Raw genomic sequence first — 18,895 nt, 5'->3', positions numbered from 1 at the left:
ATATATAATGAAGTGAATGCTGATATGTTTCACTCATGCAGTAGCTCACATGCACAGACTTTGGTGCTGATAGCAGTAATTAAAACAAATCTCTCGTCATTAAATATGCTTAGCACGTAACCCCACATCAGTCATCTATGACTATAAAGGTAAGAGTAAACTCTTAAGACGTAAGAATGATGGATCATCACCCCGTCTTGAATTTAAACCCCAAAAGCTTTGAATACATGTAGCTCACTCCTGCGGATCACTGCTCCTCCTGGCAGCGATGTGAACGCCAAGCGCATTTGCCCGAACAGGCCCCAAAATAACAAATAGCAGCAAACAATGAAAGGAGTCGGCGTCGGCTATGAGTGCACGTCTTGCTTAAACGCTCCATTGCTGTGCCAAGTGCATGTGCATGCCAATGCCGTGCACTTAAGATGTTAATTATGGTCTCCGCCTGACAGGGCGACACGCCGATTGAAAGCACAGTCGCCACTAAAAACAACACAGCCGCATTTCCCCATCACACCCAGACGGGATTTTACTCAATGGGCACGTTCCTTAGGCCCTCTTTGTGTACTTTAAATGAATCTATTGCGCATGCAATGTTATGAGAAGTCTCACTCGATGCTTCTCAATGGGTGAGATGGGAAATGCTGGCTGGATGGATGAACACGTGAATAAATAAATCACCACAGCCTCCGGCTCACAGCCAGACTCTGCCTGATACTCAAAACAGCAGGATAATAGGTTGAACAGACCTCTGTTTCAATTCAGCTCTGCTTCTCCTCTCTGTGTTGAAGTGAAGAGGTCTGCAGCCTCTAATTGAGTTGCTTACACAGGAATGCTTTAAGATTATGAATGGAAAGAGGAGGAAAACAAATGCTGAACTCATTTGTGTGGCATAGCCAGCGGGGAACTGTTTAAGGTCCCGTGATAATAGGTGCTGCCAAAGCAAACATCTGCTGTCCGACTACAGGCAGGACTGTTTGGGAGCAGAGGTTCTTTTGGTGTAAAGGGAGGGAGTCTAGTCACCACTGCAGCTCAGGCCAACATGCTCACACATACACAACAGACACTAACACGGGCGCTGCTGCTGTACATATACATACACTATATACAGTATATATATGTGTGTGTGTGTGTGTGTGTGTGTGTGTGTTTTAAAGAAATTCATACTTTTAATTTTTAATAAGCAAAGACTTTTACTTTGTTATAAAAGATTTCTTTTTATATACACTACTATTCAAAAGTTGTTTTTTTATTAATACTTTTATTTAGATTCAATTTTAAATAAATGCTGTTCTTTTGAACTTTCTATGCATCAAAGAATCCTGAAAAAGGGTATATCATGTTTTCCCTAAAAATATTAAGCAGCACAACTGTTTTTAACATTAATAATAATAATACATGTTTCTTAAGCACTAAATCAGCATATTAGAATGATTTCTGAAGGATCATGTGACACTGATTCTGCTGTAATGGCTGCTGAAAATTTAGCTTTGCCATTACAGGAATAAATGACATTTTAAAATATATTTAAATAGAAAACTGTCGTTTTAAACTGTAATCATATTTCACAATATTACTAGTTCACTAATCCCTGGTGAGCATAAGAGAAGACTTCTTTCAAAAACATTAAAAAATCTTACCAACCCCAAACTGTTGAACTGTAGTATATTGCATAATTGAATTATTTATTGCATAATATTTTTTCAATACTTTTATTTAGGTATTTATTTATTATGATTAGTTGCACTGTATTATTTGCACGATATACTTTTTTTTATTGATCCCCAAACGGAAATTAAAGAAGAGAAGGAACATAATAACACCTTCCAAAAAAAAATTTCTGGCATCCCAATAAAAACATCAGAGCAGATGCCTAATATAATTGCCCCTCTTGTAAGCGCCTGTAATTATAAAGCCATATATCAGGCCAGATCCTCAATTAGAAGCACCTCCTCCTACCCACCATTCCCCATCCCACAGGGTCGACAGGACTGCCTGAGCCAGCCTCTGCCACCACCACCTCACAGCACTGCACATCTGGTTTAGCGCTCTCCCAGAAACCTGTGCACCCCTAAATTAGAGACACTGCCTATAAAAACAAACCATTGCAGAGTGTGTGGGACTCGGCAGCTGAGGGAAGGCCAGGCACTGCTACCCCCTGCTGTTCTCTTCAGTCTGTGGGCAGTGGCCTGCTAAGTGCTGCCACACATCGTCCTATCAACGTGGCAGTCACTCAGCAAACTCTGCACGTTCTTAGACAAAATCTATTAGGGTTTTTAGATTAATATGTTTAGGATTTTTAGGTATAACTCTATTGAGAGGCATTCTGTGTGTTTGTGTGTGTGTGTGTGTGTGTGTGTGTGTGTGTGTGTGCGCGTGTTTTTAATTCTAAATGACAACCAAAATTAAAAGCAAAATTCAAGTTACTTGACTTCTGTCATCCTGTGGTTTGCTGTCTGACCCCAGGCACGCAAACTATTGCTGCTCCTCTCCAAACACTTAATTAAACTATTTTTTATTATGTGGCTGAAACAAAAAACAGAATTGTGAGATATAAACTCAAAATTGCAAGATTTAAACTCGGAATTTCAAAAAAAGAGAGATATCTTACAGTTTTGACTTTTATCCTAAGAATTGCTCGTTAATATTTCCTAATTCTGAGTTGATATCTCGCAGTTATGAGATTTTTGTCTCAGAGTTATGAGAACAAAAGCATTGTGAGATCTAAACCCAAAACTGTGAGGGAAAAAATTCATGTTTGTGAGATAAAATATTGACATTGCCTTTTGCTTTTTTTATTCTGTGGCAGAAATGGGCTTCAATACAAAGGTGATGTGTGTAATTTCTGTGTGTAAAATACTTTCTCCTCCCAGTTTAATATGCAGAGACTTCTATAAGCAAGCGATTCAAAGGGTGGTTCTTGAGGAAAGTGTAAGAGATCCCATCTCATACAACTTGTTCATCAGTCATCAATGCAAGTTAAGTGCATTGAATTACGGGATACAGTATTCCACAAAGTAAGCTCTGTTGTATATTTTTCATGCTCATTTTGACATGTAGTTGGTGTTTTGAATATCCCACATATACAATAAATTTGCGTACTGTATAGTAAACCTACTATATACTTAAAAAGTAGTAGTTTGTAGTATATATACTATATACGTAAATAAGAGTAGTATGGTAACATGCTATTTTGAACATAGCCAGTCATTATTTTTTTGATGTAGCGGTGCAGAAATTGCGCGTTTCACCTTTAAATGAAGCACTGAATGTGCATACAGGCATTTGGATCAAATGTCAAAATCTCACTTTTTTATATATATTTGTGTAACAACCTATAATAGTTGCTGTTTGCAGGGTACATCAAAACGATTTCTTAAAGAATGGCAGGGGGAGTAATTAACTGGTTGGAGGTTGTAGATTTGTGAGAGTTTGACAGGCGTCTGTTTGAAATGTCAGTGGAGGGTTTTTTGTGAGGTGCTTGTGTTTGTGTGTAGTTTAATGGAGCCATTACATGTTTCCTGTTGTAGCACCTTTGCTGATGCCCCCCTGGAGGGCAAAAAGCCTCCTTGCCTGAATGCTGTTCTCTGTCCTCTTACACCAGGCCTAATGCACAGCACCTGTTTACTACAGCGCTGGGCACGTGTACATGGAAACACTGCCTTTGGATAGACACTCACTTGAAACTGAAATGTATAAGTTCAATTCTACAGTTTATACATTTTTTGGAAGTTTAATATTTCCCTTTAAAAGGTTAGTCAAGATTTCTACCTCCAAAATGTCACAATGTGGTATTTTTGAGGTAATTTAGTCATTTTTTCCCCCTAAAATTACCAGGTGTGATATGTAGATACGGTTGTGATCATTTGTAATTTAGTTTCAATAAATTATATATATAAATATCTGCATAGAACATTGAACTCTTCAATTTTATTTCAAGTGGTTGTGAACTCTATATATATATATATATACATAAATATCACTGTTTTTTTCTGTATTTTTTAGCAAATAAATACAGCCTTGGTGAACAAAAACATTAATATTATTATTCTTGGGTCTTTAATAAACTTTATATACAGTATATAATTACCAGAGAAAAGCCATTGCTAAAGCATCTTTTCAGCATTCCACACTTTATTTGCTTGCTTATTTGCCTTATTTTACTTTCAGATCAGTGTTGTTAAACAGTATCTGTTTGGCATTCTGCTGAACAACCCATTGGCTGAGATTGGTATGATAAACTGATAAATTATTCATAGTGATTTGTATGCAAGCCAGCATAGTAGTGGTGCTGAGATAAAGAGAATTGAATGTCCCACACAGATCTCTTTAAGGTGAGAGTGAAAAAAGTGTCTTTTCTCTGCAGTGTCCCGTTTCCCCAGTCCCAGACTGACGCCGAGGTTGAGCAGGAAGCGAGCGCTGTCCATCTCTCCAGTCTCGGATGCCAGCATCGACCTGCAGACCATGATCCGCACCTCGCCCAACTCTCTGGTGGCCTACATCAATAACTCCCGCTCCAGCTCGGCTGCCAGCAGCTCTTACGGCCACCTCTCCGTTGGGGCCATCAGGTACAGGAATGCCCATCTGTGTTGATTTTTCTTGTAAATGTTTTTGCAGGTTGCCCATTGTTTGAACTAACACAAAATGTGACTTTTTTCCTTCTTCACGTCTCAGTCCCTCCTTTACGTTCCCACATCCTATCACACCGGTTGCATACCACCAGCTGCTGTCCCAACAGAGAGGTCTAAATGCGTTTGGACACACTCCCCCTCTCCTACAGCCTTCTCCGTCCCTCAGCAGCAGGCAGACACTGGTGGCAGCAGCTGCTCTGACCAACAACAACAGCGCCGACACAAACACAGAGTCCAGCCAGGTGATTTTACAGAGATTTATGGTTTCTATACATATACATCTAGACTCAAGGTTCCTAAGGTATTGAGAAACCTGGAGATTGTATAATATAGTTTATTAAGTTTGTTTGTTTTATGGAAATTTTAGCAAGGATGCATTAAATTGATTAAAAGAGGCAGTAATCATACAAAGAAATTGAACATGCATGTTGTTTCACTACAATATTAAGCGGCACAACTGTTTTCGACATTGATACTAATCTTATCAATAATAGTAATCATAATAATGAATAAGTTTCTTGAGCACCAAATCAGCATATTAGAATATGTTTGTTTGTTTGTTTGTTTTAAAGAAATTAATATTTTTATTTAGCAAGGATGTATTAAATTGATTAAAATTGGCAGTAATCATGCGAAGAAGTTGAACATGCATAGTGTTTCACAACAATATTAAGCAGCACAACTGTTTTCAACATTGATAATAGTAATTGTTATTAATAATAATAATAACCAAAAAGTTTCTTGAGCACCAAATCAGCATATTAGAATGATTTCTGAAGGATCATGTGACCTTTAAAACTGGAGTCAAATTCAACTTTGCCATCACAGGAATAAATGACATTTTAAAATATATTAACATAGAAAACAGGTATTTCAAATTTGAATAATTTCACAATATTACTGTTTTGACTATTTTTGATTAGATAAATGCAACCTTGGTGAACATAAGAAACACCTTTCAAAAACATTTTAAAAAACGTACCATCCCCATACATTTGAACAGTATTGTATAATGTTTAAGGATGTGTGAATAAATAGTAATTCTTTCTGATACAGATAGACTTATTATTTTCATGTTATGGCCAATAACCAATAATTGCCAAAATGATGATTTTATACTAGTATATATTTATATATTTAGTTTTTCTAAATAAATTAACAATTAAATACTGTATTCATGTTGACATTTTCTAAAGATTAAATAGTTATTGTTTTTTTAAAGAATAAGTGTTAAATGGTGGCAAAGATGGATAGCATGGCTATAGTGGTCCAACAGCACTAACCAACATAAACAAACCTAAAAATTCATGCTAATCTGAACTGATCTTTTCATTCATCCCCAATTTTTCCCCAACTCCGCTTTTATAGAAGTCTGTGTAATGCTCATCGACCAAGAGCTGCTGTCACTCCCATGTAAACAGAGTGGCCATCCAGAATATAAACTTCCTCTGACCTACTCTCAGTCGGTCCAGACTCTCTCCAAATCAGTTTTCATTCCGGCTTTATTGCTGATCTCCAAAACACACACACGCACTATAGTTATGAGAAACACATTTCCCACACTTTTGAGCAAACCATGTCAGGGTTATTGAGTTATAGAAAACATGGGCCTCTGCCATACTGTAGTGGTTGGGAGGAAAGGCACCACTTCAACGCAGAGCCTGCGTGTTGAGAGAGACTGTCTGTTGAATTATGAATCCATCTGAGGATCAAAGTCTATAGCTGCTCTCTGGGCGTAATAATTTCTTCCTTTTCATATTTCCATCTGACAGATGCTCATAGTGCAGTCTAAACTGTTTAGTCTCTGCGGCGAGTTGCTTTGTGAAATATGGCATCTGGAGCATGGTGCCTTTGTAGGCGTGAAATCACCACTCATGCCAGCAGCCAAACCATCGACATGGTGGCTCCAATGTCTCTTCCCTTGTTCTCTTGTAGAATGCTGGTGGAGACCCGGCTGTCAGCAGCACGGTCAACCCTTTGATCTTCAAGAGGTCAAAGGTGAAGATTGAAGCAGATGGACCCCACCCCATCTCACCTGGTTCTCAGGTTTGTGGAATCTTATCTACTGTCACTTTAGGTCACATGAAGGTTTTTAAGCTTCAAAATACACTCGAAAGAACCATTAAAGTGTCGTAGAAACGATCTATACGATTTTTACTCTATTCCTCAAGTCATTTGAAGCCATATGATAGCTATGTGTGAGAACACACCTAAATTTAAGCAAAGTCCAATAGTAGAGAGTGCGTCTCGGGGTTCTGGTGCTGTAAGGTCAAGGTGCTCTCTGGTCTAGGGTTTATAACAGTGCTTCTCAACCCTGGTTCTGGGCGCCCCCCCAGCACTGCACATTTTGTGTGTCTCCCTAATCAAACACACCTGATTCAACTCATTAGCTCATTAAAAGAAACTCCAGGACCTGAAATGGGTGTCAGATAAGGGAGACATACAAAATGTGCAGTGTTGGGGGGCGCTCAGGACCAGGGTTGAGAAACACTGGTTTATAACAGTCCATCAAAGAATACTTCAGAATGACCATGGCACTCTTGTGAATTAAAAAGCCTTTATTAGCAAATGGCTACATCCAAGAAATCTAAAAACTCTTTAAAAAAAACTTTAAGAAAAGTTTTTAGATTTCTTGGATGTAGCCATTTGCTAATAAAGGCTTTTTAATTCACAAGAGTGCCATGGTCATTCTGAAGTATTCTTTGATGGACACCTAAATTTAAGTTGTTGTTCACTGAAAATCTCCATGAACAAATTGTTATTTGAGTTAGTTTTCTTTCAATAAATCATTGAGATAACATTGCATTTCTGACCAGTGTTGTTATTGTTCAGTATATTATACATTTTGTTGATTGAAATAAAGCTAAAAAAAAAATGTAATCAGATTTTAAAATGATTAACTAAATAAAATATTTTAAAACATTAATTTAAATTTAAATTAATTGGCAAATAACCAAGATAAATTTGTACTAAAATTAGTACTAAAATTACTAAAATAGAATTTAACATAAATTAATGCTAAATAGAAATATTTTTAAAAAATAAAAACGGAAAATATAAAAATAAAAGCTAAGTCAAAATATGAATAAATGTTGAAATAGTATATAAATAATACTAAAATAACAGAAATCCGATTTATGAGGTGGGCACCTGTCATAACTTCATAAAGCCCCAGCTATATATACAGATGTGGCCATTGAAAATGCGCGCTCAGAGGGAAAGGATCACATGTGACCACGGTGTGGCACACAGGACCACAGGGAATTCTCTAACACAGGAAAGACATGATCAGTAAGGGCAGTCACGTAACGTACTGTACTGAAGCGGCAGAGCACAATTAACACGGGCAAGCTGTAGTCTACTAAAGTTTATTGCATGCACTGCGCAAAGGCCAATAAAATATTCATGATTCTGTTATCAATAGTGTTATCATGTAATAGAATTTATCATGACGTAAAAGTCACTTTCCCGTAAAAGTATTACTCTACAGCGCTTATTTTTATGTCTGTATCATCTAAAATCACCATCTAAAACGTAGCTTAATGTGGTAACCACTACGACCAGAAAACCAACCTACAGTCCTTTTTCTCTTATTTACACTAAGAGAACAAACAAATTAACAAAAGAATGTTTTTTTTCAACCACGAGAGTGGCTTAGTTAGTAAGTACAGGTTAGCGTTAATGCTTAGCCTTTGACCCGAGTGACATACATACATATCTGTTCATCTCTTATTTCCTATTTTAAGTCTCTCTTATGCCCAATTCTCGACTCATTTCCAGTTCTGTGACAGTGCGTTGGTAAGATACATGAGGAGAGGTGCAGATTGTGCTGTAGTCAGCATGGACCTCTTTCAAAACCCTTCATATTTTGGTTGATGTTCCACACTTGGAATGATAGAAACCAAACTCGGAATGGTTTCAAAGAAACTATTATCAGTTGTTGCTTTAGTGCTCTTAACAACACAGCGCTCGCTGGTAAACATACCCTTGACTTTGACTGGATATCACACAAATTAGCCTGTGGGAGGTGACATTAGATGTGGCCGTGAAGCATTCCGTTCTCTCGCCACATTAGAGAGGTTTTGAACCGTTTCAATTTTAAGTTCATTAAAGCTCAAAAGCATTCTTAACATTCCCAGACCTTAAGAGAAATGAGGGTTGCAATATTGTGTTGGAAATCGACCTGACCGCCAACAATAGTTCCCATCTGATTCTCAATAAATCAAGACCAGGATCAGCTCCCATAAGAAATATAAAACATCTCTTTTTTTAATAGATACATTTTTTCACTAAACCACAGTGAGATTAGCGTGTCTCTTCTAGATTTTCAAACAACTATATCTCAGACTTGCCAAGATAACAAAGTCTGTAATCAGAAGTCAGAGATCTCAGTATGACTCTTACTATATATCAGTTATATTTAACTCCATTCAGTCTCACAAGCTAAAAAGCAACTACTGAGCAATACAGTTTTGTCTTGACTGATATGTATGACATAAGATGTGCAAATAAAGTTTACCAGTACTATTTCCTTTACAGGATCACATGGAATTGCGAGAGGAACTTGACAAGGATGAATGCAAGCAAGAGCCTGAGGCCGTGTATGAGACCAACTGCCACTGGGAAGAATGTTCCAAAGAGTACGACACCCAGGAGCAGCTAGTTCATGTTAGTCACTATTTGTTTCTCCTTTGTTATAAAATGTCTTCTAACTTGATGCAATGATAACTTCTATGACACAAGGGCTTTTTTTAAAAACCATTTGAGCTGACATTGCTGTCTCCTCCCAATATAGATAGCATTTATAATTGAGATGGAACCTCAGTGGTGTCTCTACAGGCACTATCATTCAAAAGTTTGGTGTCAGTAAGATTTTTGTTTTTGAAAGTCTCTTATGCTCACCACGGCTGCATTTATTGAATCAAAAATACAGTAAAAACAGTAAAAAGAAATTTTGAAAATACCTGTTTTCAGTTTTATTGTATTTGAAAAAGAAATTTATTCATGTTATGGCAAACTGAATTTTCCAAACTTCAGTGTCACATGATCCTGTAGTGTCATTTTTGATCAGTTTAATGCATTCTTGCTTAATTCGAGTATTAATTGCTTTTAAACAATCGTACTTACACCAAACTTTACATAAAATACATACCACAAACAAATAGTGTATTAAAGTATTTTTATAAATTAGATTTAGATATGTTAGTATTGAATCAGAAATTAGTATTTTTACAGCTAACGTGTCACCTTGTCTTTTAGCTTAGATTATTTGGTAACACTTTAGAATAGGGAACACTTATTCTATATTGACTATGACTTTTCCCTCAATAAATTCCTAATTGTAGGATTAGGGATGTAGAATAAGGTCATGTAGAATAATGCATTAATATGTGCTTAATTACTACTAATAAATGGCTAATATTCTAGTAATATGCATGCTAATAAGCAACTAGTTAAGAGACCCTAAAAATAAAGTGTTACCGATTATATTTATTCCCTTAGGTAGGGGAGCTCAGTTTGAGATAGCTTTTTTTTGGGGGGCACTAAATAGTGCATCTATTTTAGAATAATCTTAGAAAGCATCTTAATTAATTATTAATTATTAATTAAAGAGCCTTTGTGTTGGGGGTGTGCATGTGACGCCCTTAAATGCTGTCTAGCTAGGCAGCTCACTAGGTTTTAGAACTGCTATTGTCTTGAAACAGTCATTGTGACTAAACCGAAACAAACGCCAATTGCAAACAGCTTCCCTGCCTTTTTAAAGCAGAAACAACTGTAAATAATTAGAAACACTGTGCATGTTGGACAAGTTTCTCATTGTCAGCTTTAGCCAGACTTGTAACTGATCCTTTCCTGTCACTGACACGCGTAGGGTTAATGAGCATGTTGATACCCGCAGAGGTGCCGAACGTGTTCACTTGAGCACATATACTCTCATATGTATGGCTCCCGTCTCTGTGCACCCTCTGACCTTTTACCTTCCCTGAGGCCATGCAGTAAATCCGTCGTCATGCCAGCAGCTCTGGAGTGGCCCTCTCCACCTCTGACACCTCAGCCGCTCTGCTGGGTGTTATTAACAATCTGCGAGCCACAATGTGACAGATACACTTGGGCCCAGAGTCAGACTCACTGCCCTGACAGGAACATGCCGAGCCAGTCTGGCTCCTCATGAGACCTGGACCTGGCGCTCGGGAATCCTTTGGGGTTATGGATCAGTGGTTTGGGCTCCTTCCATTCTCCAATTCCAGAACAAGCCCAAACCAGTCTAAGCTGAGTCTAGCATGTGTTTTATGTTCTAAAACCCACACTAGACAAAAATTGAAAGCACAAACAAACATATGGTCTTAAGTAGTTGCAAGTGAATTGTTGTTGGGGATTACAAGATTGCTGTCCGTCATTAGTCAGATTTCTGAGAAACCTGATAAAATGGTTTTGGAAAGCGAGACCGAGTGTAAGGTATAATTACAGCCAGAGAAGACAAGAAAGAAGAATCAGTAGTGGAAACAAAGGGATGTTTAGAGACCAGACCAACATTGAGGGCCCGGACTTCCTCCCTACACACCCTTCTTAGTCCTCAGGCTATAGTCTGTGCTCTCTGCTTGCAGTCTAAATTATATACCCCAAGAACCAAATAATGGCATGGTGTTTGATTTTATTTCATGAGTTCTTCCCTGAAGAACTTCATTCAGGGTTATTTTAGGTGCTTTAGAGGAGTACAAAGCAAGTACCTTTCAATGTACACAGAATACAGTTATTTATTATATTATTTTTTGTATAATGTTATATGTATATATATATATATACACACCATTCAAACGTTTGGGGTCAGGAATATAAAAAAAAAAAAAAATCTAATTTATTTCAAATATATGCTGTGCTTTTGAACATTCAAATCGTCAAGGAATCATGACTAAATGCATCATGGTCTGTCCAAAAATATTAATCAGCACAGTTTTAACATTGATAATGAGAAATGTTTCTTGAGCACCAAATCAGTACATTAGAATGATTTCTGAAGGATCATGTGACACTGAAGACTGGAGTAATGCCTGATGAAAATTCAGCTTTGCAATTACAGAAATAAATTAAATTTTAACATATACTAAAATAGAAAAGAGTCATTTTAAATTGCAATAACATTTCACAATATTTGTTTTTACTGTATTATTGATCAAATAAATGGGGCCTTGGTGAGTATTTCTCTGTCTCTCTCTCAAAAAAAAATATTACCAAAACTTTTTTTATTACAAAAACGGTATTGGACTTTCATTGCATGATGGGTGAAGAATTAAGGAATTATGACAGTTGTTTATTTCATATTGTCACTTTTCTCTACTTGCAGCATATCAGTAATGACCACATCCATGGGGAGAAGAAGGAGTTTGTGTGTCGATGGGAGGAGTGCTCACGAGAACAGAAGCCTTTCAAGGCCCAGTACATGCTAGTGGTCCACATGCGCCGACACACTGGAGAGAAGCCCCATAGATGCACAGTAAGTGATTGACACTGCTCATCAGGCCTTCATTTCATTCTAAAATGCATGTTTTACCTCACCCCTCCCTATTTAAAACCTGTACCTACTGTACCTTTAATTGCAAGAATAAACACAACTATTTCTGTACCCACAAGTAGAGCAAGCGATTGCTGTACAGAAATAAGCTTATTGTTTCTTATTTCAACAGAACACCTGATTTTAAACAGGACACATTTTCACATTTTGCATCTCGGCTACTTTTACTCTCCTAAGTAAATGATGAAGGCACACTGATCTGCTGTCTTGCATTTTTAGCCTCAACATCAATTTTAGTTGCTTGAGATCCTATTAAAAAGTGAACTTCTGAGCGTGCTGATTGACAGGATAAAGACATAATTAAAGTCTGAAGAGAGGAAGGCGCCATGGGTCTTTATTAAATTTTAGTGAAGTTTCCACACACCTTCAGTATATATACGGTATATACAAGACCTATAAGATACACGAAAAGGCACCTATGACTTTAATAAGCTCTTTTTGCTTATCTAATGTGATCTCTTTTTACACCAGTGGCTTATTATTAATGCAGAAGCTAAACCTTTATGAATAAGAAAGCAAAGGATTCCACAACACAGAAGATCGATCATAATAATTGATAATGACATGGTCTGAACAAGCAAAAAAAAAAAAATATATATATATATATATTTTCTCGGGAAAATATGTCCAGGAAAAACATTGCCCTATAAGCAGAAGTATTTTTCATTATGGTAATGAGAATCGTGTAGAAAATATGCTTTATTGTCATGAAAATATTGCCAACTATTTTAATGGTCCCAAAAAAGGTTCCATTGTCTTTAAGGTAAAATATAATTGTGTATCTTACCTTTAAAGTAGGGATGAAATATAACCCAGAAGTGTTCTTGACAGGTTTTATGAGATTCACTCATAAAGTTGTTTGATTTTAGGTTCAGATTGATGATGGCTGATGTAATGGCTTGCTTTTCTCTTTCTCTCACTCTCTCTGTCAAGTTTGAAGGTTGCTCGAAGGCTTACTCGCGACTGGAAAACCTCAAAACTCACTTGAGGTCTCACACAGGGGAGAAACCCTATGTATGTGAGCATGAGGGTTGTAACAAGGCGTTTTCCAATGCTTCAGACCGAGCCAAGCACCAGAACCGCACGCACTCGAATGAGGTTCGAGCTTTCAACATCCATTTCATTATGTGCATTTTGTTTCCCATCTCAAGACTAAGACCAAGAGATTTGATTTAAGTCAGATTTGATCTGTCACTCCTTTGCAGAAACCATATGTGTGCAAGATCCCAGGTTGCACAAAACGCTATACAGACCCCAGTTCTCTCAGGAAACATGTGAAGACCGTTCATGGTCCAGAAGCACATGTCACTAAGAAGCAGCGTGCTGATGCACCACCTAAACCTCACCCTCCTAAAGGGAATGGAGAAAATGAGGCACACACAAAGCATGCAAGGGGAAAAACAGACGGGTCAGGGGAAGCCAACAGCACCACCCGAGGAGTGGAGGATTGCCAGCATGTCAAATCTATCAAGACGGAAAACACAGTGGTAAGAATAGTGTTTTGTTCTTAATAAATTATTACACCGCTGATGAGATGTTCTGTCAACGTTTTTGACTAAAAGCAGTTTTACAGTGTACAGTAACCACAAGTTCCCAGGTTTTTTTCATTGGGAGAGAGGCAGCACAAGATAAAGAAAAGCTGAAAGTTTTTTGTTACTGTGGTGTGTCATTGAATTTATGTGGTCAAAAAACAACATGGAAGAGAAAAAAATCCTGTTGTTGCTGGTCCATACTTCTATTGTTCAAGACGTTGTCTAACCTATTTTATGAAGGAATAATTGCCATAACTACTTACCTTTGTTGACTTATTTTAGATATTAGCGTTTTGAATGTAAGTTATGCAGTATTTACAGTAATCATCTCATGCAGAGATACAGCATGTTCAGATCTTGCTGTTTATCATGTACGGTGTGAAATGCTCTTAATGCAGAGATCAAACTAATGTACTAACCATTGCCTCATCTAATATACTAACCCTCTCCTTTCCTCTTAACTAACTTGCTTCTCTTTGAAAATAATGGACAGACTGTACTGAGGTGAGCACTGCAGCAATGTCTTTTTATGCATGGCAATATCAATACTTTTTCAAAACCCAACTTCAATTATGTTTGGTATAGTTGTGCTGTCCAAATCTGTAATAAAAAAATCTATTCATTTTCCTGCAGACTATCAGTAGAACAATTCCTATTTAGTTTATTAACTTTATAACTTATTTAATTCCACAAACTTTACCGAGATTCTGTGACAAAAATATCAGTGGAACTGATCTTTGCTCATTACTGTTTCATTGTAGATGTATCAGTCCAGCCCTGGTGGTCAGTCATCATGTAGCAGTGAGCCGTCGCCACTTGGCAGTGCCACCAACAATGACAGTGGAGTAGAGATGGCCATGCACAGTGGAGGCAGTTTGGGGGACCTGAGTGCTTTAGATGACGCGCCTGTAGTAGATTCTACCGGTTCTCCAGGTACTTCTGCAGGAGTGGGTCTCCAGCTGCGTAAAAACGGGGGAGGACTACTACATCTTGAGAACATCAAGAAGGAAAAACTAAAAACTGTAAGAGACCCCTGCTCCTGGGCGAATGCATCACCTCAAATCCGAAATACCAAGCTGCCTCCAATACCCTCTATTGGTGAGTACTGCAGCCAAAAATGGGTTTATTATCCCACTTTGTGCATTTTGAGAAAGTAACATTACTCTCATAAATCTGTTCTTTAGACTCACTGCTGGAGACTCCAAATATGGGCAGTCAGATGCCTGGACCTCAAACCCAACGTTTAGGAGACTTGTCTTCGTATGAGATGACAATGCTAAATCAGCTGCAAGAGCGCAGAGACAGCTCCACCAGTACAATGAGCTCAGCATACACGCTAAGCCGTCGGTCCTCCGGTATTTCACCCTGCTACTCCAGTCGTCGCTCTAGCGAAGCTTCGCAATTTGGTGTCCGCAACAACAACGTCAGCTCAGCAGACTCCTATGACCCCATCTCCACAGATCTGTCACGCCGTTCCAGCGAAGCTAGCCAATGTGGCGGTGTAGGTGGACTCACAAGTTTACTAAGTCTCACGCCGGCTCAACACTACCGTCTCAAAGCGAAATACGCCGCAGCCACAGGGGATGCGCCACCAACACCTCTGCCCAACATGGATCGCATGAGTCTTAGAACTAGAATGGCCCTGTACAATGACTCGCAGGAAAGTTCAGCACATTTGCACCATTCCCAAGGTGTAGTCAACTCAAGACGCTGCAGTGACACTGGCTACGGCGCCCCTGGCATGATGCCCCATGAAGTTCCAGCCAATCTTCCACGACGAGCAAGCGATCCTGTTCGTCGTACAGCTATCGACCCGCTCTCCTTGCCGAGGGTTCAGCGATTCAACAGCATCAGCAACATGACCCTGTCACGTTTGCCTGCCATAGATCGCCGTTCTTTCAACTTGCAGAGCAACACCTGGTCTGATGGCAGCTTGCATCGTCATTCCTTTAGCCAGAGGCCACCTAGTATTTCAGAGAACGTTTTAATGGAGAATATGGCCACTGATGGAGGTGATCAGCAAGAAGATGATATGGTGCTACCAGATGACATGGTACAGTACCTCAACTCCCAGAATGGTAGCTCAAATCAGGACCCAGGGATTTCTGTCAACGGTGGTCATGCACTAGACTTCCATGGTAATATGATCTCCCAACAACAGTTCTACGGACAGCGGCGAATGGGCATGGCAAACAACAACGGAAGCCAGGTAGAGCCTGTTTGCTCAGGTCCAGAGCAAATGGCCAATCCGCAAAGCATGAACAAGAACAACATGCCAGTGCAATGGAACGAGGTCAGTTCTGGTTCTGTGGATACAACTGCAAGGCTTCCAAAGCAGCAACAACTCCGAGGGAACTTGACAGTGGTTCAGCAGAAGCAGAACTTTGGCTCTTACCAAGGATTTGACACTAATCAGCAGGTTGTACCAATGAGCCAGAATCTGGCTAGCCTGCAACAGGGTTATCCACAGAGGGCCACCCAAAGGATGAACTCTGTCCAGCAGTATCGGCAATCTGTTAACAATCAGTGTCAGAATCTCGGCGAGCAAGTAAACCCTCAACCGGGATATCGGCAGGACCTCAGTTACAACTCCAGTCACCGCCTAACATGCAACGGCATGGGTCCACCCAATGGGAGAGGGATGCAAAACCAGGAGATGCAGAATTACAGATCCAACTTTTCACATATGATCAACGTCAACCAGCAAAATTACGTCCCTCTTACTCAGACAGGCATTCAAAATGCAGGCAGAGGACTGATACAGCCCAGACCTCCGTCCGAGCCCAAACCTTTAAATAGACAACACTCAGGTTCAGGTATGATTCAGCAAAATGGTTGCTCCCTGTCCAACGTCAACTCCTCAGAAGCTAGCCCAAAGAGACCAGGTGACTTCGGTCAACACAGCAATGGGAATGGCACTATGTACTATTCAGGTGAGATCCATATGTTGGACAGTAGCGTGGATTATGGTTCTCCCGTGTCTCCATGCACAAACCAAGCCCCAGTTGCTTCAGTGTCTACAATGGCATCTCCTGGGGTTAACCAGGTCACCAGCACAGTGGACTCCACTCAAACCCTCGAGCACACTCAAATAGACTTTGATGCCATTTTGGATGACGGAGACCATTCGAGCCTAATGTCTGGCACATTAAGTCCGGGCCTTCTGCAGAGTCTTTCGCAGAATTCCTCACGGCTCACCACCCCACGTAACTCTGTTACGCTAGCCTCGATACCGGCAGGTATTGGCAACATGGCCATTGGTGACATGAGCTCAATGTTAACAGCCCTTGCAGAGGAAAGCAAATTCTTAAACATGATGGCTTGAGAATTAAAGAAGTTAATCAGGGGTGGGTTGCTTTTTAATGAAAATACATTGAACAATTAAATGAAACAGAATACAATGAACTGTTTAAGAACACTAATTCATGCTCTAAGGGGAGGAAAAACATGTTTATGCATTATTTTCATGAGCAAAGGCACTGAAATATTTTCTGACGAGTTAAACTTGCAGCATTTCAGGTGAACAGTCAATTACATTATCAGACATTTGCTAACAACTGTTGTATGCAACTAGGCTGGCAAAGACCTCAAAATGACGTTTCACAAGCCATATGTTCAATGTAAGTTTGTTTGTTAATGCATATTAGTGTACATCAGGGTAATGGTTATTGGGCTTGTATAAGTCTGATTTTCCCCTTTCTCAACAGTGCACTGAAATTCACTAAGTGCCTCACTTAAAAGAACATAAGTACGTTTTTAAACTCATATAATGCTATGTAATCTGGTATGTAGCTATACTAATAGATTTATGGATATTTTTATTGCATTTTGCTCTGTTTTGTTTATAGTTATTCCATATCCTTCATGCTTTAAATTATGTGTAATGCATATTAACTGCACAAGCTTGTTCAGTGTGCACAGTGCTCTGATGGTACCCCCTTGTCACTTCTGTGGGGTGTTATAAAAAAAACTGGTGGAAAATGAATTTCTGCTCAATTCCTCAAAGATGGTCAATTTCATCTATATTGACGGATTCCCTTGAAGCACGCTCCAGGAGTTACAGATCTCTGTAGTTGCATCTGATCCGGCTGTGTGATAGTGAAGGACAGCATTACGTCTCTGAGCTTCAGTCTGCGGAGGCCTGTCAACCCATGCGTCCTTTGAGATGCCTTTAAAGGAATATGCAAGTACTCTGTGTGCTCTCAGCGGAGATCGCATCCCAATTAACAGGTTCATCACCATCTTGAGCTTGTGATGAACCACATGCGCATACTAAAATGACTTCTGCCTTTGATTTAGTACTGTTACAAGAAATTTCCACCAAGGACGGAGCGATTTTGAAGGTCTGAACTCTCGGAGTTCTTCGTTATTTTGTGATGCCATTTGCAGAACTCGACATATGTATAGCTTTTGTACATTTTCAATACAGCATCTTCATTTCTGTTTTAACACTGGGTTTGTTTTGTCTCTTATTCATCTGCTAGATATTGTTACAAAAGCTATGTAGTTGAATTTAAGAAATAAGAGTGGAAAAGGTGTGCATATTCATTAAAATGCAGTAGCAAAAAGTAATAAATAATATCAGCATGAGCTTATCATAATGCAGCTAGATTCTTGCTAATTCGTTTAAACAAGTCATGTGTATTATAAGAGGTCGGTACACACAGTTAACTGCCTTAATTGTGTGAAAGCATTTATTTCTGAATTTGGATGCAGAAGAACTTTGAATGCTGTTCTTTAATAACATAAAACCTTGTTTAAAAAACTCCATACTGAGCACTTCCTATAGTTAGTTTGACTGTAGTTGAATGGGAGCGAATCAGGGGATTGACTGATGCGTATAGGGAGTAAATGATTTGATTCCAGTCTTACAAAAAATTTTTTGCTGAGGATTTATTTGATCCACATCCAAATTATTTCTCTTGCTTTGTAATTCTTTATTCTCTCAGAGAAATGATGGAGGAAAAATAGCCCCAGGGTAAATCTCAGAAGCGCAAAGAACAGGAGAGCATGAAAGTGGAGTTGACTAGCAACTGATAAGGCACCGCTGACAATTCCAGAAATGTTGCTCGGAATAAGATCCTAAACCACTGGATTCTAGAATATAAGTTGGTCCAAACAGTACCATGACATTTTCTGTCATATAATGCACTGGAAATCATTTT

The 18,895-nt window shown here is 38.9% G+C and overlaps 1 protein-coding gene across 3 annotated transcripts in view; it reads left to right on the top strand.

Moving 5' to 3' along the window:
- LOC107722873 (zinc finger protein GLI2-like) overlaps positions 1-18,155 on the top strand; it is an 89,479-nt gene extending 71,324 nt beyond the window's left edge. For all 3 annotated transcript variants that reach the window (XM_016531369.1, XM_016531368.1, XM_016531370.1), the window contains exons 6-14: positions 4,364-4,565; positions 4,672-4,870; positions 6,564-6,674; positions 9,168-9,296; positions 11,971-12,120; positions 13,132-13,296; positions 13,404-13,685; positions 14,492-14,828; positions 14,915-18,155. In XM_016531369.1, coding sequence (XP_016386855.1) covers positions 4,364-4,565; positions 4,672-4,870; positions 6,564-6,674; positions 9,168-9,296; positions 11,971-12,120; positions 13,132-13,296; positions 13,404-13,685; positions 14,492-14,828; positions 14,915-17,055 — 3,716 coding nt within the window. In that variant the 3' untranslated portion in view covers positions 17,056-18,155. The remainder of the gene's footprint in view (positions 1-4,363; positions 4,566-4,671; positions 4,871-6,563; positions 6,675-9,167; positions 9,297-11,970; positions 12,121-13,131; positions 13,297-13,403; positions 13,686-14,491; positions 14,829-14,914) is intronic.
- Positions 18,156-18,895: the final 740 nt, after the last annotated feature.

This window comes from Sinocyclocheilus rhinocerous, unplaced genomic scaffold, assembly GCF_001515625.1.
Source record: "Sinocyclocheilus rhinocerous isolate Xijiao unplaced genomic scaffold, SAMN03320098_v1.1 scaffold2529, whole genome shotgun sequence".
NCBI lineage: Eukaryota > Metazoa > Chordata > Actinopteri > Cypriniformes > Cyprinidae > Sinocyclocheilus > Sinocyclocheilus rhinocerous.
The sequence above is the reverse complement of the archived record's forward strand: the minus strand, read 5'-3'. Positions and strand labels throughout refer to the sequence as shown.